This window comes from Eleutherodactylus coqui, chromosome 2 (assembly GCF_035609145.1).
Source record: "Eleutherodactylus coqui strain aEleCoq1 chromosome 2, aEleCoq1.hap1, whole genome shotgun sequence".
NCBI classification, from domain to species: Eukaryota; Metazoa; Chordata; class Amphibia; order Anura; family Eleutherodactylidae; genus Eleutherodactylus; species Eleutherodactylus coqui.
Window position 1 is genome coordinate 107,981,195 of NC_089838.1, and position 20,845 is coordinate 108,002,039.

General features: G+C 45.7%; 1 protein-coding gene across 2 annotated transcripts in view; it reads right to left on the minus strand.

The window, feature by feature from the left end:
• The window catches only part of FBXO38 (F-box protein 38), a 65,822-nt gene extending 48,699 nt beyond the window's left edge, over positions 1-17,123 (minus strand). The window contains exons 1-7 of one of the 2 annotated variants that reach the window (XM_066591319.1): positions 17,003-17,123; positions 11,255-11,411; positions 5,090-5,223; positions 3,104-3,267; positions 2,184-2,349; positions 1,951-2,088; positions 1,367-1,504 (exon numbers count right to left, since the gene is read on the minus strand). In XM_066591319.1, coding sequence (XP_066447416.1) covers positions 1,367-1,504; positions 1,951-2,088; positions 2,184-2,349; positions 3,104-3,267; positions 5,090-5,223; positions 11,255-11,382 — 868 coding nt within the window. In that variant the 5' untranslated portion in view covers positions 11,383-11,411; positions 17,003-17,123. The remainder of the gene's footprint in view (positions 1-1,366; positions 1,505-1,950; positions 2,089-2,183; positions 2,350-3,103; positions 3,268-5,089; positions 5,224-11,254; positions 11,412-17,002) is intronic. The other variant, XM_066591320.1, reaches the window with a different exon arrangement.
• Between the last annotated feature and the right edge of the window lie 3,722 nt (positions 17,124-20,845).

Genomic DNA, 20,845 nt, shown 5'->3' on the forward strand with positions numbered 1-20,845 from the left:
CATATCGAATATGGTTTGTTTTTTCTTCCACCGATCTTGACTCCAATTTTGGATTAGTCTAAATTGCATTACCTCAAGATCGCCTCTGCAGACAGGCTGAACAATGCAGGGCAACAGATGCAGCCTTGGCGTATGCCTTTCCCAATACTAAACTATTCTGTGTTACCGTTCTAGGTCCTGACCGCAGCCTCTTGGCTTCATATAACGACTGTAAGAGTTGCCCCAAATGTCCCGAGACTCCCAATTGTCTTCGGAATGAAAAAACCTTATAATGTTCAATGCAATCAAAGACTTTGCTATAATCGACAAAGTATGTACACCTCCTTCTGGTATTCCTGGGCCTTTTCCATGATCCATCAGAGATTAGCAATTTGGTCTCTTTTTCCTCTTCATTTGCAAAAAAATGGTTTTATGCATGAAGGAGTTTCCGTTCCACTGTCTCTGTCATACAGTGTTGTATAATCTTCATTGGGATTTTACATGAATGTGATATTGGGGCTATCATGCAGTAGTTTGAGCATTGTCTCGAGTCACCTTTTTTAGTGAGCGGCATGAAAACTGAACAATCTGGCAACAAAATGCTATTAGTGTCTGGACTAGCAGGGGCTTAAGCAGCTCAGCAGGTATGCAATCGATTCCAGGGGATTTCTGATTTGGTAGTCAAATCAGTGCCTACTCAACTTCATCCTTCAGGATATCAGGTTCTAATTCTGTTAGTTCTTCTGTGTGCGTACAGTTCTTGTATATATTCCCACCATCTATGCTTGATTTGCTCAGGATTGTGTAATTACTTGATACAAAAGGAGCACGGGCATTTTTAACATGAGTGAAGAGCTCTCTGGTGTGTCCTTTTTTGTTTGCTCCTTCCAACTCCATGTAGCATGCATTCTAAAACCGTTCTTTGGCTTTCCTCACTTCACGCTGAAATTGGGCACTTAGCCACTAGAAATCATCCCCGTTTCCAGTAGCTTTTGCTTCTTGATGATTTGGGTGGTGTCTGCTGATAGCCAGGTGGTTTTCTTGTAGCTTTTTTTTTGCAAGGTTTTACGTTTGTTGTTTCAATTGTAATGCTTGTAATTTCCTCCCCTGGCTCGTCGACCCTCCAGCACCATTATCTTCAGACATTTATGAGCGAATCCATGAAGCATTTTGGTGGTATATAGTGGAGTAGGTCAAATCTTTCTCCACCCCTCCCCATTTTTCCAGGCTTGGGACTGGCACATAGCTGTGTTATGAATGTTGTGTTTAGTTGACAACACAGCCATGTGGCTGGGTTTTAGGCACCATAAAACACGTTTCCCATGATGCAAATCTTATAATGAACATGCACCTACATTGTACATGCAGTTTGCCAGTTCTCACTTACCAGACCTCCAGCTGTCCTCCACCACATGTTGTATAAGGCCCCCTAGAAATGGAACTCGAACAAGCTCTAAATGTTCCAGGTTGCGAGCAGATGCCAAACCAGTGACCAGTGGCACGTACTTTAAGGAGTTTGTGGGCCCTTCAACGACACAGTGAAATGAAAAGATTACATTTACAACAACCAGAAGTTTTATATACATAAAAAACAAGAAACTGTTGCCTGCTACATTTTAAAGTACAAAAAATATTGTGAATAAACATTGTTAACCCCTTATGGAATAACCATTTAAAGAAAATATCACATTTTTGCCGTACAAGTTAAAGATACCTGATATGTATAGGTTTTAACGGTTTGACTGTTTATTATAAAATTCATTTATTGTAGTATTTTTCATATGACTGTCATTTAAAAAAATGTTCATATAATAACTTTTGTAAACCCATAACTTTAGCTATTTTTACTAGCATGTACTGTCACCCATTTATAGGGCAGTAAATTACTGCTTGCACCATGTAAAATGCAGAGGTATCTCTTGGGACATACCTAAGGTAAACTAACATGTAACCCTTTTCCCTTGTCCTTACCAGCACAATTTCTCATCACAAAGGTTCGTAGGCTAATGCACAAGAAGTCTTTAAAAGGCTGTGGTTTGGTTAGGCGCACCCACTTTAAATACAGATGGCGCAGCATAGGAATGCAGGGGATTTCAGGAACATTCACTCCTGTGTATGGATGGATTAAGGAGAGACAACTGCTTAACAAAAGTAAAAAAAAAACAAAAAACACAACATAATATTTGTGAACATCAGATACTCACCCACTAGGTGTAACGTCTGGATTTTTGCAGCAATAGGTATTTTGAGCTTATTTTCTGGGGGTATAGGAAAAGCTCCATTTCGATTCCGAAACTTGCCTAAAATGTGAACCTGTGGCATGTACGTCCATATAGCTTCTACGAGTTCAAGATGTGATGTCTCTACACCCTGGTGATATTACAACAATAAAGAGAACTTGAGGGATTCAACAAGTTATGCTACACTTCACAGTAATATAAATAAATGTCCAGAAACTAATCACAGTGATCAACACACACCATATAAAGTACCTGAACTAGGTCTAAGGCCTTATTCACAGGAGCGTATATATGCGGATATTGTAGTTGCGTCCAAAAATTGCGACCATCTAAAGCATTGGATTCTAATGTATTCATTCAGATATAAGTGATTTTTGGGCACGTAAAAAAAAATTGTGTCGGGAAAAATAGCACATCGGCGGCCGAAAATGGCAACTGATTTTATACACTGCGACAAAAGATAGATCTTGCCCTAGAAACTCCCATACACACCTATGGGAACTGAAAAAAAGGAAGAGGGAGTTTAGCTGCGTCCAACGCTGGGAAAAGACAACAGCTGGCTCTGTTTAAGCATTAGCAGTCAAACCGAGGATTTCTGCCAAGGGATTTCCGCGCAGCAGCATATTTTTTAGTCATCACGTGGCAGCCGCCTGTGTGTATGGACGAAAAACAGCTAATTAAGATCAGGGCTTGATCGTGCCAATTATTCTTTCACTCGATTTTCCAGCGCAATCGGGTGAGTGTAAAAACGCATATGGTCGTGTGAAAGAGGCCTACAACTCAGGCAAGCCACAGAAGAGGACTACTTTAAACAATGAACATGTTAAACTTGCTAATTATCCATTTGACTATTAAAGCATTGGATATGCTTAATAGGCACTCACCAATAGATTTGGGCAGGACTGCAAAGCTTCCAGCACACCGGGAATGCTGAAGGCCTCATGGCCTCGAACTCTGCGTCTTTCCAAATATCTTGGGTGAAGGCCATAAAGCTGTTCAATATCTGGCATTTTCTTAAGTAGCTTCAAAAAACTGGAGTCAGTAAAACCTACAGAAATGGAAAAGAAAGCAACATTAAAGGGGTTGTCCCGCGATAGCAAGTGGGGTTATGCACTTCTGTATGGCCATATTAATGCACTTTGTAATATACATCGTACATTAAATATGAGCCATACAGAAGTTATGCGTCCTGATTGGCTGGAATTGGCACATGTGACGGGGCGGAGCTACGCGATGACGCGTACAAGGGGGCGGAGCCAGAACGCCGCTGCTGCCGGACCGAGCCGAAGGGAAAAGACCCATCTGCGCAAGCGCGTCTAATCGGGCGATTAGACGCCGAAATTAGACGGCACCATGGCGACGGGGACGCCAGCAACGGAGCAGGTAAGTGAATAACTTCTGTATGGCTCATATTTAATGCACGATGTATATGACAAAGTGCATTAATATGGCCATACGGAAGTGTATAACCCCACTTGCTGCCGCGGGACAACCTCTTTAATCAGAAAAACAGTCTGTATGCAAACAAAAGTCTGCTTTATAATTAAACATGGTGAAATGGAAAGATCAGTAATCCGGCAGAACCATGAATGACCAGATCTACTTGATAACATTCATCCTGCAGGAAAGAAGAAGTTGAAGTTCATGGAGTTATGCATCTGATGTCTTCACTTTGCAATGTATTCTGTTAGGCGATGAACCGTAGAGAGGCAGTAACTTAGGGTTTTGTATTTGACCCTGCCGTCCATCCACTCCCAGCATTACAGTATTGAGTAGAGGGAGCACAAACGAAACCATCACCCAAAATATAACCTGGAAGCTGTGGTCCATCCTCTGAGGTGTGATGGAAATCGAATAAAGTGTTTATAACTTTTGTTAATTTTATGTTTATTATTTTTTCCCTCCACTGATCCTAAAAGACAAACTGAGAAAACTGTAAAAACCAAACATTAACATGAAAGGTAGTAATCAGCCTGGACCACACTAAGGCAAGTATCCATAGGGTTGGTTACAACATAAACGTAACACTTGCTCCTTTGGGGTGACAGGTAAACTTTTGTAAAGTATGCAATAGACTTCAGAAATCAGAAACTTCGAGGCACACCCATGCAAAATGGAATCTGTTTCTCAACATATCAGTAAAGCCCATGTTGTTGGAAGAGGTGCACTTTGGTTTGCAAGGTAGATTGCCTTTGAAACCAATATAGCCAATAACAATGATTTGTACCAAGGAACAAAAGCATCAGGACTTCTTTTAGACAGGTCAATAAAATTTTATAAACAAGGCTACATTTACATATGTGGTTGAGGCTCTGTCAGGAGCCTCTATGGCCGGTTCGGTCATATTTTACGAAAAAAAAAAAACACAGCACAGCATGCAGCGCTATACTTCCCGCCAAAATAAGACATCACAGTAGAACCCAGTGGATCCCATTATAAGTCCAGCACAGCATTATGGTTTCAGCTTAAAGACACCAAGCAGATAAGAACAGAGCCTAGAGGTACTTTTACATAGGACAATCTATCGGGCACAAATGTCCAACAGGTTTCCCCGTAATAATCCTTCAGAAACAAGCATTGCTAGTGAATGGAGGTAGAAAGGGTCTGGCGATCGCTCCAGCCCGCCGGCCTCCATTCACAACAAGCAGGCCGATCATTCTGCATGGAGAAACTGAAACACGAACAAGAAGCAAATAAATTTTCGTCTGTCGGTCAGTCACGGCATGCATTTACACCAAACGATTAATCGGCCCGTGTAAAAGGGCCTTAACTTATATATTTACCACTCAAAGGCTTGTGCATTTTTATTATTATAATAAAATAGTGGATGCCATAAGAACAGAATCTATATTAAAATACCAGCTTCTCACCTGTTGGCATATATTCCCACCAGCGCCCGGCACAAAGGTCAACCATCTTGACGACACGCAGGTACAGAGTCACTGCTTCTTTCAGCTTCCTTGACAAGCATTCCATGCACATAATATCTTGCAGCGGCAGATATCTACCCAGAAAACGCATAATTTGTGTTATTAAACATCTCCATTACGCAAAGTCGGTCCACATTGATTCATCATCTAACAAACATCTTGTAGGACTGCAGCATCAAAGACACAAGTGTATTCCATAGTACTGCACTTACTAGTCTCCCCTGTGACTCCTAAAAGTTTTGTCCCCCATGTGCCGTGTACTCTGGTTCTCCTGGTTTCTGTCTGTGTGTACAGCTTTCATACTGATAACACAAGGACTGTGCAGGAACCATAGAGCCAAGCAATTTGGCAGAACACTGCAGCGATTTTCTTCCGCAGTCAGATAGAACTTTTAAAGAGCATTCCACATGACGCTCCTCCGTCGACGTCTCATTACATTGTAAACAGAGTTGGATGTGCATATGGAGTGGTCATAACCACTGCCATGTTCAGCTGTCACAAATCCCTCATCTTCAGCAGATCAGTATCTGAATTACTGATCCAATGACCAAGTCTTAAGCTGTGTTTACACAGAACGATTACAATTCAGAAAACTGTTCAAATGAGCGAAACTGAAAGCTAATCGTTCAGTTTAAATGCAGCCAACAACTGGACGACGAACAATCGTTGTGCAATTCTTGTTCATCGCTCAGTTTCAGGTGGCATAAAAACCAGCGCGCGGCTTGTGTACATATCATGCAGTTTAAACATGCTGCCCCAGTGTTAACGAGATTGGTGATGACATCACAAGCTCGTTCACTGGGGCAAACGAGAATTGTGTCATCCCGTGGCAAGCGATGCCAGACACTCGTCCCCGCACATACTAGGTCTCATGCACCTGCATGGGGGCTAGTATCGCTGGCTCACAGCAGGACAGCTGGAGATTTCTCTCCTCGCACTCCCCCGCCCCTCTCCATTGACTTAGCATAGCGGCCGTTCAGTACTGAACGGCAGCTATTTACACTGAACGATCAGCTCGTTGTCCATCGTTTATGCAGCATAAACGATGGACGATGAGCTGATTGCTCATTGTTCAGTGTACATAGCAGCCGTTCAGTACTGAATGGGTGCTATATTAAGTCAATGGAGAGCGGCAGGGGAGTGCGAGGAGAGAAATCTTCTCCAGCCACCCCACTGTGAGCCAAAAATACTAAATGGGCCTTAACAATGTCTCCAAACTCTTATCTAAACTATGGCACAGCTCTGTCTCTTGTACAGTATTGTCTTGTCGCCATTTACATTGCAAAACAAGACCAAAGACTTTTTAGTTTTTAATTATCCTGTTTTCACTCATTCAGGGTGCAGCTTACAGACTGTGGCTATATAGACGTGTAAAAGCAAACAGGAAAGAAGAGCATACAGTGCTGACTATGCATGTCTATAGACAAACAGTACATGCATACTATATTGCTCAGGAGGCCTCAATATACAAACTAAAGGCAAATAAAAGACAAAATTTCATCACTTAAAGGAGTATTCTGGGACTTTAACTATTCATGACTTATCTTCAGGATAGATAATCAATGATGATTGGCGGGGTCGGCTGATTGCTATCTCTGCTTGTCAGCTGATTGTTCAGACTGCTGTGTGTCAGTGCAGTGGGCTGTAAATCGCCATTGGTGGTCAGTAGCCAGCTTCACTTCCACTGAAATCAATGAGTGATGCCCCCCATTACACTTCTGGCTCATCATTATGGTCAGCAGATGACCCATTTAACCTCAAGGACTGTTTATTTAAAGATATATTTAAATAAAATGTATCCTCAGACATAATAGGTCATTGAATCGGGGGGATGTCCCTTCCCACCCCAGGCCCTCCAGGCACATATAGTTCTGATACCCAAACCAGGAAAGGACCCCCTGTCGTGCGGCAGCTACCGACCAATCTCACTCATCAACTGCGATTTAAAAATTTTTTCCAAAATGATAGCTAATAGATTGAATCCTGCAGTCCCCCGGATTATTCACGGGGACCAAGTGGGTTTCGTCTTGGGGAGAGAAGCAAGAGATAACTCCGTAAAGACCCTGGTCCTGATCGATCGGGCTAGAAAGGAGGGGACACCATTATGCCTGCTGTCTGTCGACGCCGAAAAAGCGTTCGACAGAATCAGCTGGAAATTCTTAGAAGCAACCCTCCGGAAGGTGGGACTTGGCCCCAGAGCAATAGCATGGATAATGGCCCTTTACCATCGCCCCTCGGCACAGGTCAGGGTCAACGGTAAGCTGTCAGCCCCATTTGAGGTCGGGAATGGCACGCGACAGGGGTGTCCTCTATCCCCCACCCTATATATTCTGGTTATGGAGGCACTTGCAAACGCCATCAGGAATAATCCATCAATACGCGGAATACAGAGCGGAAAGGAGGAACATAAACTATCACTATATGCGGACGATCTCCTGCTGTATGTTACCGAACCCCGCATAGGCTTCCCCAATATTATGCAAGAGTTTGCCACCTTTGGTAAGCTCAGCAACTACAAAGTAAATGTTCAAAAGTCGGTAGTTCTGAATATTACGATCCCACAACAAGAAGCCAGGAACATAGCCACAGCTCTCCCGTTCCATTGGGGAAGAGACTCAATCAAGTATTTAGGAATCCAGATCCCACCCGATCCAACTCAAATATACGAATTAAATTACAAGCCCCTGTTATCAACTCTGAAAAGAGATCTAGAGGGATGGGCAGGAGGGTCACTGTCATGGTTCGGTAGGATGAATGCAGTCAAAATGGATGTCCTTCCACGGCTCCTATATGTATTCCAAACCGCACCATGCAACCCCCCGAAAATCTTCTTTGACAGATTGAGAAGTCATATACTTCGTTTCATATGGAGGGGAGGATCTAAAAGGCTTAGTTACAAAAGCCTAACCAAACCAAAGTCCAAAGGGGGGGTAGGTCTCCCTGACATACATCTCTACCATAAAGCCACAATCGGTACCCTAATATTAGATTTATACCACCACAGGTCAGATAAATTATGGGTGCAAATAGAAGAAGAGAACAATACCCTCTTACCAAGAGGGGCATTCTGGATTCCGAAAGGGGTCAAGGGGGGAAAAGTGGAGACCTCGGCCCTGATGGTCACTCTCCTGGGGGCATGGAGGGGGGGATGCCGGACATCCATCCCGGGTGCCCTCACCCCATTAGTAGGAAATCCACAGATCCCGGCAACCCTGGACACTCGTAGTCTGGGATTCTTGCCCTGTGGAGCGGAAGCAAGGGTGGGGGAGGTACTGGATGCTCAGGGCCTCCGCGACATGGCGAGCTTACAGGGGAATGGGGGGACTCCCCCGGGCTCATGGATGCAATATTTGCAGGTTCGCAGCTACTTGGGGAAGATAAGACCTGAAAGAGGGTGGAACCTGGACCTCACACCCTTCGAGAAACTGTGTGTCATGGAAGAGGCACCTAGACATACTGTGTCATTATTATATAGTCAAATACTAGAAGAGCGAGTAGGTGACCACACCCCCAGGTGGATTACCGCTTGGGAGGAGGCGCTGGGTCGATCCATCCCCGGAGAGCTCTGGAACAAGGCATTCCAATACACCCACAAGATGTCGGTGTCCAGTAGGTTGCAAGAATTGAATTTTAAAATCTTATCAAGGTGGTACATGACACCGGAAAGACTCCACTCTCTCTTTCCAGCGACGCCAGACACTTGCTGGCGGTGTAATGGGGGAGTGGGTTCGATGCTACACATATGGTGGGAGTGTCCCATGATTACACCCATATGGAAAGATATAGAGAAGCTGTACGAGAAGGTGAGCAGGGAACCATTGTCCCTGACGCCGGAGGCGGCACTATTGTCCATCCCCCCACCCGGCACCCACTCATTTAAAAAAGGCCTGTTGAAATTTTTCATTATGGCCACAAGACAAGTAATTCCCAGATTTTGGAAACAGGACATCGAAATTCCTAGATGTGCGTGGGTGGGGGCGATGGACGAAATCGAGCGACTAGAGAAACTGAGGACGCAGGACGACATAACTAGACACGAGAGCTTTTATCGCACCTGGGCGGTTTGGATAAGCGCACGCAACTCACAGTCATTCACTAGGTGGCTGCAGAATGGCAACTATGAGTGATGGCCCACACCATAAGTGGTAAAGCTAACCAGGGGGTCCAACCTGGAGCACTCCCCCCCCCCCGCCCCCTCCCCTTGACCCCAACTCCCACATCCTACCCTTCCCCCTGCCCTTGTCTGTCAAGTAATAGAATGTAACAATTATATCTTAGTGGTTTTCATAAGTTCTCTTTTAATCGTTACAACAACAAGATGAGAAGTGGAATTCACGACTCTATCAGTTCTTGACATTGTAAAGTTATATATATACTGTAAAATCAATAAAATATATTGAAAGAAATAATAGGTCATTGAAATGGGCTGTGACACTTATTGAAACTAAGTATTTGTCCCTGTCCAGATAATTTTGCCTCTGGGCTCAGGCTAAAAGGGTGCTGGTGTGGACTTATCATACGAGTATAACGTGTGCCCAAACGCTGTAGTTTCTGCTCTAAGGTTTTGCCACTTAGAATATAAGAAATGGTGATCACATTCTCCAACAGTCGATTTGAATTTGAAAAAAAACCTCCTGAAAATGTCACTTTTTTAAAATCGTAATTTTAAAATTTTAGTCTCATGTAAATATATTCGGCATAGAACTCTGTTGCCTCAAGTGCACTTTTAACCCCTTAGTGACAACTCATTTTAGCCTTAAAGGGGTTGTCCCGCGAAAGCAAGTGGGGTTCAGCACTTCTGTATGGCCATATTAATGCACTTTGTAATGTACATTGTGCATTTATTATGAGCCATATAGAAGTTATTCACTTACCTGTTCCGTTGCTAGCGTCCTCGTCTCCATGGTGCCGTCTAATTTCAGCGTCTAATCGCCCGATTAGACGTGCTTGCGCAGTCCGGTCTTCTCCCTTCTGAATGGGGCCGCTCGTGCCGGAGAGCTGCTCCTCGTAGCTCCGCCCCGTCACGTGTGCCGATTCCAGCCAATCAGGAGGCTTGAATCGGCAATGGAACGCACAGAGCCCACGGTGCACCATGGGAGAAGACCTGCGGTCCACCGTGGGTGAAGAACCCGGCGGCCATCTTCGCAAGGTAAGTAAGAAGTCACCGGAGCCCGGGGATTCGGGTAAGTACTATCCGTTTGTTTTTTTTTTAAACCCCTGCATCGGGTTTGTCTCGCGCCGAACGGGGGGGCTATTGAAAAAAAAAAAACCCCCGTTTCGGCGCGGGACAACCCCTTTAAGTACCAGTAAATAGTTTCCCCTCTTGTGTTCCAGAAGTCATAACTTTACTTTTTCGTCAACGCAGCTGTATGAGACCTTGTATTTTGCAGGAACAGTTCTAGTTTTTCTAAGAATTGATTTCAGGTACATATAATGTATTTTATAACTTTTTTGAAGGTGGGGGGGTTGCAATGACAAAAAAAGTTCTCATCATTTCTTTTTTTTACGATTTTCTACATGTGGTTAAATATTATGTTACTTTAAGCTAAGGGTCATTACAATCATGAAAACACCAAAATGTAAGACCTTTTTTATGGCGCCATATTCCAGGACCAGAGCATTTTTATTTGTCCGTTGATATAGCAGTATGAATGATTTTTTTTTATTAGTAGTTCTGTGTTAATCAGGACCTCAGAATAGAAGAATTTAGAGGTTCTGATTGCTGACAACCTCAAAATGAGTCAAGCATCAAAGAATGGAAGTAAGATGCTAAACAGCATAGCTAGAGGTATAACCATCAGAAAGAGGGAGATAGTGATCCCGCTGTATAAAGCTCTGGTGAGATCACCCGTGGAATACTACATTTGCAGCTCAAGTTAAACTCCTCCTCAATGTAGTTACGAGATAAACGTCCATTATGGCACAACCTGTTTAACAAGATCCCTATAACTATGTCAAAATTGACGTCAAACGAATTCCAACGGATGACTAATAATGAGATACGTCACAAAGGAAAACTGGAAACTAGGTTAATTAATCAGTGGACAGAAAATATTACCAAACATGAGATTCAGTAAACTAGAGTGAAACTTAAACCACACTCACTTGAATATATGACAAAGCACTTCATGGGACAGCTGATTCATGTAATCCTTAGGATCACTAGATTTGCCGTTCTCTAAACCATCGCCATTCATTCTGCATGGTTTTACCGATTTCCGTCGGGGCCCCATTTTCAAAACCTAAAGCTCTAAACAACTTGCTTAGAGAGGAAAGACAAAAAGAACAGAAATTAAAATCATGTATAAAGAATATTGAGCATAGAAGTTACATAGTGTACAAATTACAGCCGTTGTCCACTTACTGGACAAGTTTCCCGCCTGTACTACCTACTGTGCGAAAATAACAAAAGCATCAGTGCTTACCCCACCACAATCCAGTGCTGCATCCCCGCCGGGGTCCTGGTATTTGTTGTGGCAGATGACGTCAGCAGAAGTCACCTGACCATGACAGCCAGTTAGAAGCTGCCATATCACCACCCGTTCTTCTCCTGGTGTCAACACTCACATCCTAGGCGCCATGATAGCAGGAGTTCAGAACAGCGCCACTGCAGGGTCAGATGACTTCCGCCGATATAATCTGCCACAACGAATACCGGGTACTTGGTGAAGCAGCAAAGCTGGATCGCAGCAGCAGAGGAGCGGTAAGCATTGATCCTTTTTTTTTATTTAAGCACAGTTGGTGGTATAGGAGGAATCTTGCATGGTAACCAGACAACCCCTTTAAAGGGGTTGTCCCGCGCCAAAACGGGTTTTTATTTTTTCAATAGCCCCCCCGTTCGGCGCGAGACAAACCCGATGCAGGGGTAAAAAAAAAAAAAAAACGGATAGTACTTACCCGAATCCCCGCGCTGCGGCGACTTCTTACTTACCTTGCTAAGATGGCCGCCGGGATCTTCACCCACGGTGGACCGCAGGTCTTCTCCCATGGTGCACCGTGGGCTCTGTGCGTTCCATTGCCGATTCCAGCCTCCTGATTGGCTGGAATCGGCACACGTGACGGGGCGGAGCTACGAGGAGCCGCTCTCTGGCACGAGCGGCCCCATTCAGAAGGGAGAAGACCGGACTGCGCAAGCGCGTCTAATCGGGAGATTAGACGCTGAAATTAGACGGCACCATGGAGACGAGGACGCCAGCAACGGAGCAGGTAAGTGAATAACTTCTGTTTGGCTCATATTTAATGCACAATGTACATTACAAAGTGCATTAATATGGCCATACAGAAGTGTATAACCCCACTTGCTTTCGCGAGACCACCCCTTTAAGATTACTGTGATGATGAATGTGGAAAAGAAAAATAGCAATGTGTCCTCACTATGCTGCTGGGAGTTCCAGATCCACAGTTGGGCCAGAGATGGCGACCACATTGACTTCTATAAGATTGCATGGATGATCTTTGGTTGCATGGTCTAGTTGCATAGCTCTACCCTTACAGTGGTATTTAAAATTGACAGCGTAGTTATATATAGTACCACATGATCCTTTTCAGCCAATCCACAGCAGTGACAGATTACGTGAGATGCATTCTGTGACGTACACAAAAAGTTCAAACTGGAGTACTATTCTGGCACTTTTGGGGACGATTTGAGCGTACAATTGTGTCCATTAGTTTGATACTAGTAGAGCATCACGCTGAAGGCCCATTCACGCAGGGTATTTCTAGCCTATGTTGATGGACCCATTATAGCGAATTAGGCTATTCATGTAGGAGTTTTTTCACAGTGGTCTGTGTGGAAAAAAATAAATACAATCACATCATGTACTATTCTGGTCCATACCACGGACAAAAAAAAAATACAATGTTCTCTGCCATGGGTATCAAACAGTACACGAATGGGGGTGTCCGTGTGCTGTCTGATGCCAGCTGCAACTAAGAACCTTGGGAGCAACTCACATACGTATGCGTAAAAAGGCTCTAAGGGCCGTTTCACAAGCAAGTATTCTCAGGTCCTGTTATGTCCATGTACTCTACAGGTAGCACACGGCCCCATAATGGCCAATCAGGCCATTCACAGGCATGATTTTTTACATGGACTGTGTAAAAAGAAAATCCCTGCAAGTCTTGTGCGATTTTTGCAGTCGTGTGAAAACGGCCTAAAATTTATGTGTTGCAAGACGCACAATTATGAACCCCATTCTTTTGAAGTGCGGTCATTCAGATGGGCGATTTTATTATTTTTTTTTTCTTTTCCCCGCATCGCAATGTGGAGCGTAAAATTTTTTTTAAAAATCACATCCTGTCTCATCTTTTAGCATGTAGTGGCATCTCCTATTGTTTTCAATGGGGCTGAAAGCAGCATCGTACCACGTGCTTGGTGGACGTGATGCGATGTGGGTTTTCCCTATTGAAAATAAATGGGAGAAACTCCATGCTCCTGGCGAAGCGGCTGACAGCCGCAGCGAAGGATAGCCACTTCCTCTTGAGTAACGTGCGGCGGTTTTGCTATAAAAACAACTCCCATCCGTGGGAAGTAGCATGTTGGCAAGTCCGATATCGGGCCGTGTTTCACTCACCAATGTGAAGGTAGCCTTATTCCCGTCTGTTTTCATGGACAAGAATAAGACATACAATATATAATGTGCAGTGTCCGTGGAGATTGGGCAGCAGTGGAGGGCAAGGATGAACAACACGGCAACAGACACAATAAATGTCTGCGGTGCCAAGGGGTTTAATAAAGATGTTACGCCGATTCACGCAGCTCTATGCTAGTCTGGCCTGAGAAACTCAAGTGCAATTTGCTTCCGACGGTTTTTGTCTTTGCTTTCCAAGACCCAAAACTTTTTAGTTTTCCACTGACATACGAGGACTTGTTTTTTGTGGAATGAGTTGCATTCTTTAAATGGTACCAATTAGACTGGGTTCACACGGGGCGTAATTGCCGTGGAATTTTACCCCAGGATTAGCTAGCGAAGTGGACGAGATTTGAAAAAATCTCGTCCACACGCTGCGGCCAAGCCGCACTGAAACTGACATGCGGCGCGTAATTCAAAGACGTGGTATGTCAATTCTTTCCCCATTTCCACGGCGGCCTCTCTCCTCTCTATGGGGGAAGATGGCCACAACGGAATGCAGGCAGCAAAGCCACTCCGAATGGCCGTGGATTTTGTAGCTGCATATCTCCCGCGGAAATCACGTGGTATTTCCGTGCGGCCATTCTGCAAGATTTCCACAGGATTTCGGTCCCGTCTGACCCCAGCCTTAATGTACAGAAAAAAATAAGCATTCTGAAAATAAAAATTCAATTCAACCTTTGCTATTTTGGGCTTCCTTTTTATGCCATTCAAGGAGGCTTCACATGAGCGTAATTCGCTACATGCCGCCTGCAACATTCGTGCGGCACACAGACATTGCGTACTTTATGCATGGCAGTCAACGGCCCGCAGCGTCTTGGTGTGTATGGATGCATAACACGCACCATCATAGAATAGGCTGCGATCTTTATTGTGCGCGTACTTCACACAATGTGTGTGATCGCCAGCATGGGAGCCGATGGCAGATTGGTACGTGGTAACTACATTCATGTGAAGGAGCCCTCACGTGCAGCGCGTTGCGTGTCAGTGTGATTATTAGGCTGGGTTCACACAGGGCGGATTTGCCGCGGCAAATCCGCCCGCGGCCGCTAATCTCGGGATTAGCCAGCAATGTGGACGAGATTTCTCAGAAATCTCGTCCACACGGGACGGCCAATCCGCTGCGGTAAGTCCGCCTAAAACCGTGGCTGCGGCCGCCGCAGCCGTGCTTTCAAAAGATGCAGCATGTCTATTTACTTTCTTTCTTTTTGTCGCGGCCACGCTCTCCTCTATGGAGCGCCGGCCGCAACGGAAAAGCAAGCGGCCAGGCCGCTTCTAAGCCGCCGAGGCTTAAACCGCGGCGGTTCTCCCGGTGGAAATCTCACGGTTTTTGCTGCGGCCAAACTGCGAGATTTCCGACGGGAATATGCCCCGTGTGAACCCAGCCTTAGGCCGCCTGCAGACGAGCGGAAATCCCGCCGCGGGATTTCCCGCGGGATTTCCGCCGCTGAAAGTCTGCATAGGAGTGCATTACAATACGCACTCCTATGCAGACGGCCGCGGTTTGGCCGCGCGAAATCTCGCGCGGCAAACAAACCGCGGCATGTTCTAATTTTGTGCGGAGCACGCACTCACCTGGCCGCCGGCTCCGGTCTGCGCATGCGCCGGCTGCGCGGCAGCCGGCACATCAAAGAGCCGGGGCCGCCAGGCGCGGGTGAGTACGCGCTCGCCCCTGCAGGCTCTGGGGTCGGATCGCGCGGCGAGATTTCTCGCTGCCGGATCCGACCCGCTCGTCTGCAGGCGGCCTTAGACAGTTTTTGTTATGTTTTACTACTTCTACAAAGAAAAACAAACATTGGTTTTGCATCATTATTTCGGATAATTTTTTTGTTGGAGAGCTGCATAGAGAATTATTGGGGGGGGGGGGGAATTGAGCTGCAAAGTGTGCGCAATTGATCACGCAATAAAACGCACACCGATTGTCTCATCCGTTGAAGCGGCCAATTAGTTTAATGAATTCCAGATGTGCGTCTTCCATGTGCAGATGCAAAGGTAAATGGAGCATGCTGTGCGGTTTTTTTTATGCAACCGAATTGTTCACGCCAAATATGTGCATGCGAATGAACCCATTGCTACCAATGTGTTCTATTTTAATATGTATTGCATGCGCAAATTTTTTGTGCGCAAATACGTCTGTGTGAATCCAGCGGAATTCTACTTTGTGGGCGAGAGGGGGTGAGAGGTAAGCAAAACCAGCAATTTTAGCCCTATGATTTTAATAACATTACATTTGACACAGTTCAGACTGCTGCTGGGGCATCAATACTATTTTTTTGTTGTTACATACATATATATATATATATATATATATATATATATATTTTACGTAAGTGGGAAAATGGTGATTTTGACCTTTTTTGTAACTTTTTAATATTTGTAATTGTAGTGCTAAGACAGATCAGATGGTCTTCACTAGGCATGCAGCTACCATAACAGCCCCTCTGTACCCCGTAGTCATGAGGTACTGATCCCAGCAGCTGCGGTGTACGGACTACACTCACCTGTGACGTAAACATGCATCACAGGTCATGCAGTAATTAAAGAGATGTGACAAAGTGACAAATCCTCATGCAGCCGACCGCTGCGTACATACATGACCGCTGCGTACATACATGACCCCAGCGTATAAGGCATATCCCCTTTCCTCATTGTGCCAGATCAGAGATAATGATCAGCTGATTGTCCCAGTATCCCCCACCTGAGAAGGGCCACCCGCCGGGAGACAATTTTAAGGAGGTTTTAAACATTAAACCTTCATGGGGTACCGGTTTTAAAGCACAAGACTGGGGTGAATGGTACTCAGGGGTTAATAAGAGAATGATCGAGGGGTACACGCCTACTAATTATGGGGGTCCGCCGATCATAGGGACACAATGCCCCTCCTCTGCACAGTGCCACCAGCACTGAATCAGTGCAGTATGACCACTGCCGGGCATGCTGGGACTTGTAGTGACCAGACAGCCAGAGATATAAGACACCCTAAGTGGGACATGGAGCCCCCCCAGGTGCTGTGCGCCCTCTACAGGTGACTTGCTCTGCGCCCACACTGAGGACAGCTCATTCGCCTACAGTGACAACTTTTGGCTGTAAACAATAAGGAGGGGACATGACGTGCAGCTCCATGACAAGTGTCCTGGGGCAGGTGAGTGTGACACGGAGCCTCTGTACCAGTGTGTTAGCCTACTAACAGCTAGGTGACCGCTACCAGCTCCCCGCACTTTACCTCCCCGCCCGGTAAACGGTAGGAGCCGGTACGGGACGTCCAGCTGCTGAGCTTCTCCGGGTACCGGAAACAGGGGACAGACAGCCCAGGAAAGCACTTCCTGACTACGCCCCGCCTCCCGCTGCCTGTGCAGCCAATCAGCCACCGCTCTCTGCAGAGCCAATAAGCGATAAGCTATTAGTGTCTACGGGCAAAGCGCACTGGTCGTAGAGAGCCGCCATTGGTAGATTGTGAGCACGTGACCACACAGTGTGTATGGGTAGGAGCGAGCCTCTGTGGTGAAACCGGGCTGTGCCGTGCGTCAGGGAATGCGGGGAGCGCCGCGGCTTCACCAGCCTCAATACAAATCACATACAGCTATTTTCTATATATGTGGCGCCCCCGAAGGTTAGCGGTCGGTAAATAGTCAAACCTCTACCATTTAACCCGCTAAATGCTGGGTCAGTGTTGAATACGGCACTCAGATGGTAAATCAAATCAAGGTGCTTTCACATCTTTCCTGCTCTGTTCAGGAGGGCAAGAAAGGTGAAATTCACGTCTGTGAGTAGTTCCGTCTCTCAACGGAACCGAACAGCGCTGGGCGGACCCCATTGACTGTAATGGCGGTCTGTCCACTATCTGCCTGGCTTCCGGTATTTTCGTCTGACTCTGTGACGGAACCTCCGACGCAGATGTGAAGCCACCCATCAGCCGCGCTCACGACCGTACGGTAATACGCTGCGTACAAATTGCAGCATTTTACCACGGTAGGGAACTGCGTATTTTTACTCGCGTATGCCGGCGCATGTACAGCATATGTCATGTGCGCTGGCTTTCACTGATTTCTTCCTTTTTTTCAACTTCCTTCTGGTGTTGCCTAGCAACATGCGTAAAAAAAGGAGCACCTATGAATTTCCCATAGAGAGCACTAGGGCTCTATCGCATGTAATCTGCGGCAAAATATAGCATGGTTTCTTCTTTACGCACATAACACACCCAATAAATGAACACGCGTGTGAGCGGAATAATGAAAACCAATCCACTTTCATTGACGCCATTTACCACATATTATGCGTGCGTAATGCGCAATGGAAATACGATCGTGGGAGCTCAACTTCAGCCAAAGTTTCCACTGAATGAGCGAGTGAGACCTCACTGAATGAGCGAGCGGGACCTCACTGAATGAGCGAGCGGGACCTCACTGAATGAGCGAGCGGGACCTCACTGAATGAGCGAGTGAGACCTCACTGAATGAGCGAGCGAGACCTCACTGAATGAGCGAGCGAGACCTCACTAAATGAGCGAGTGAGACCTCACTGAATGAGCGAGCGGGACCTCACTGAATGAGCGAGTGAGACCTCACTGAATGAGCGAGCGGGACCTCACTGAATGAGCGAGCGGGACCTCACTGAATGAGCGAGCGGGACCTCACTGAATGAGCGAGCGGGACCTCACTGAATGAGCGAGCGAGACCTCACTAAATGAGCGAGTGAGACCTCACTGAATGAGCGAGCGGGACCTCACTGAGCGAGCGGGACCTGGCTTAGATACTGTAGACTTTTTTTCTATGTCTTTATATTATAAAAATGCGACATTTTTATAGGGGTTGTCGGGGCGTAGCCATTTTATTTATTTTTTAAACATGGGTGCAAATGTGTTAAAATAAAGAGAGACCCCTATCTCTCAGGCAGGACCGAAGATCGACTTACTGTGCGGAGGGGTCGTTGGTCTCTGTGTTCACGGGTCGGCACTCTACCAATATCGGGAACTGGTGGGAGAATAAGCAGCCACATGGTGTCCCTGCGTCTCTTCTTGCTGCGTAGGATTGAGCGTATGCGACCGCATCGTTGCAACATCGGAACTTTTTACTAACTTTGCAAGCAGGCTTCCTCCTCTGCCCAGGCTGGATCTCCAGATGGTGCGGAGCAGTCACTTGAAACAGGGTTCCTGCCGCAGAACTGGATACTGGCGTTTCTGATGGTAACTGCCTACTCTACACACGGGTACAGCGCCCACTTGCATGCTTCCCTGACTCCTTTACTGGTTCGTCACACACAGTTCTTCCGGTTTTGTTTCTTCATTCTCCTGCTTGTCCCCTAGTGACAATCCTCCTAAGTTGTGGAACAGCACCATCCGTCCAGCACAGCGCCGACACCTGGCAGCACAAAATCTCGTCAACCATTAAAATGTCACAGAAAGCGGCCATATACTTACTGATACATTGATACAAGAGGGCGGGCATATAAACCACGTATCCCCCAACATACAGACAGCTAAATGGAGGAGCAAAAAACACATATAAAGGACACTGATGAAACAGCCACTCATAAACCCTACTTATATTGAGGAGGGTGGTTGTTTAGTGTTTATTCCTGCACAAAAGAGTACACCACACTATTAAAATGTTGTTCAACATTAACTGCAACAGTAATACTATTCACTACCCCATTAGGGACCCATTGTTACAAAAATTATAAAAGCAGCCTGTGGGAGTGCAGTATACAGAATGGCCTGCAGAGGGCTACAGGCAGGCATTCAGGCTGCAGAAACATGAGATAACACCTGTAGGTGTGGCAGGAAGAACATAAAAGTGTCAGTTCCCGCCACACTCAGGGGAAAAAGTGGGGTGCCCAGAACTGGAATACTGTGTCCAGTTCTGGGCACCCCACTTTAAAAAAGACAGAGACAAACTGGAGCAAGTTCAGAGAAGAGTTACCAAGATGGTGAGCAGCCTGCAAATCATGTCCTATGAGGAACGGTTAAAGGATCTGGGAATGTTTAGCTTGCAAAAAGGAAGGCTGAGAGAAGACTTAATAGCGGTCTACAAATATCAGCCCTATTCTCATTTGCACAAGGAAATACTAGAAGCAATGGGATGAAACAAAAAGGGAGGAGACACAGATTAGATATTAGAAAAAACTGACAGTAAGGGTGATCAATGAGTGGAACAGGTTACCACAGCAGGTGGTGAGTTCTCCTTTAATCGAAGTGTTCAAACAGAAGCTGGAAAAAAATCTGGGATGATTTATTGAATCTTGCACTGAGCAGCCTCAATACAAAGGGTCCCTTCTTAGGTCCCTTTTAACTCCACCATTCTATGATTCTATGTTGGCTGAGATCTAGTGTGAGAAGCAGTGTGAAGACGCCACATCAGGAACTAAAAGCCTGAGGTCTACCAAGTCTGACAGAGGAGGATGCCTCTAGACTCTACGGGTGAAGGGTGGTGACGGAGACCCTGTGGGTTGTGAACCCTGAGGACTTTATGAACTAAGCATTGCATGTGCAATGATGGACGTTGATAGTTCAGGAGAGCTGAAAAATCTGCAAGCCTGAGGTCCAGTGGTGACGGATACCCTGGTGGGGGTTCAGATAATGGACTGTGCGATATGCTATACACGTTTGCTGTGATGTGGAATAAAACTGGCAGGCGCTAGATTTAAAAGAAATTCATGACTTTATGCACGTGGTGTCCATTCCTGCTGAAAGGCAAAACAACAATCCGATAGGCCAGTAACCCCAACTTGCCACACAGCCATACTCATCTATTGGTTTCCCGCTGATACAATACTGCAGCTCCTGCGATCCTCTGGTCATTGTAAACAAATGGCTACCACCTGACCACTGCAGCTAACAGTGGTTTACAAGTATTTTGTTTCTAAGATTTCTTAAAAAAAGGGGTTTAATTGCAGAAAAGTGGAAAAATGTATGACAGAATTGATGCGTTTTCTCTCCCTATTATCATAAAAAAATAAAAGTTTTACAATGTAATCTATGTATCCAAAAATGGCACCATTAAAAACTACAGTTCGCCACACAAAAAACAAGCCCTTATACGGCCGTGTCAACGGAAAAATAAAACAGTTA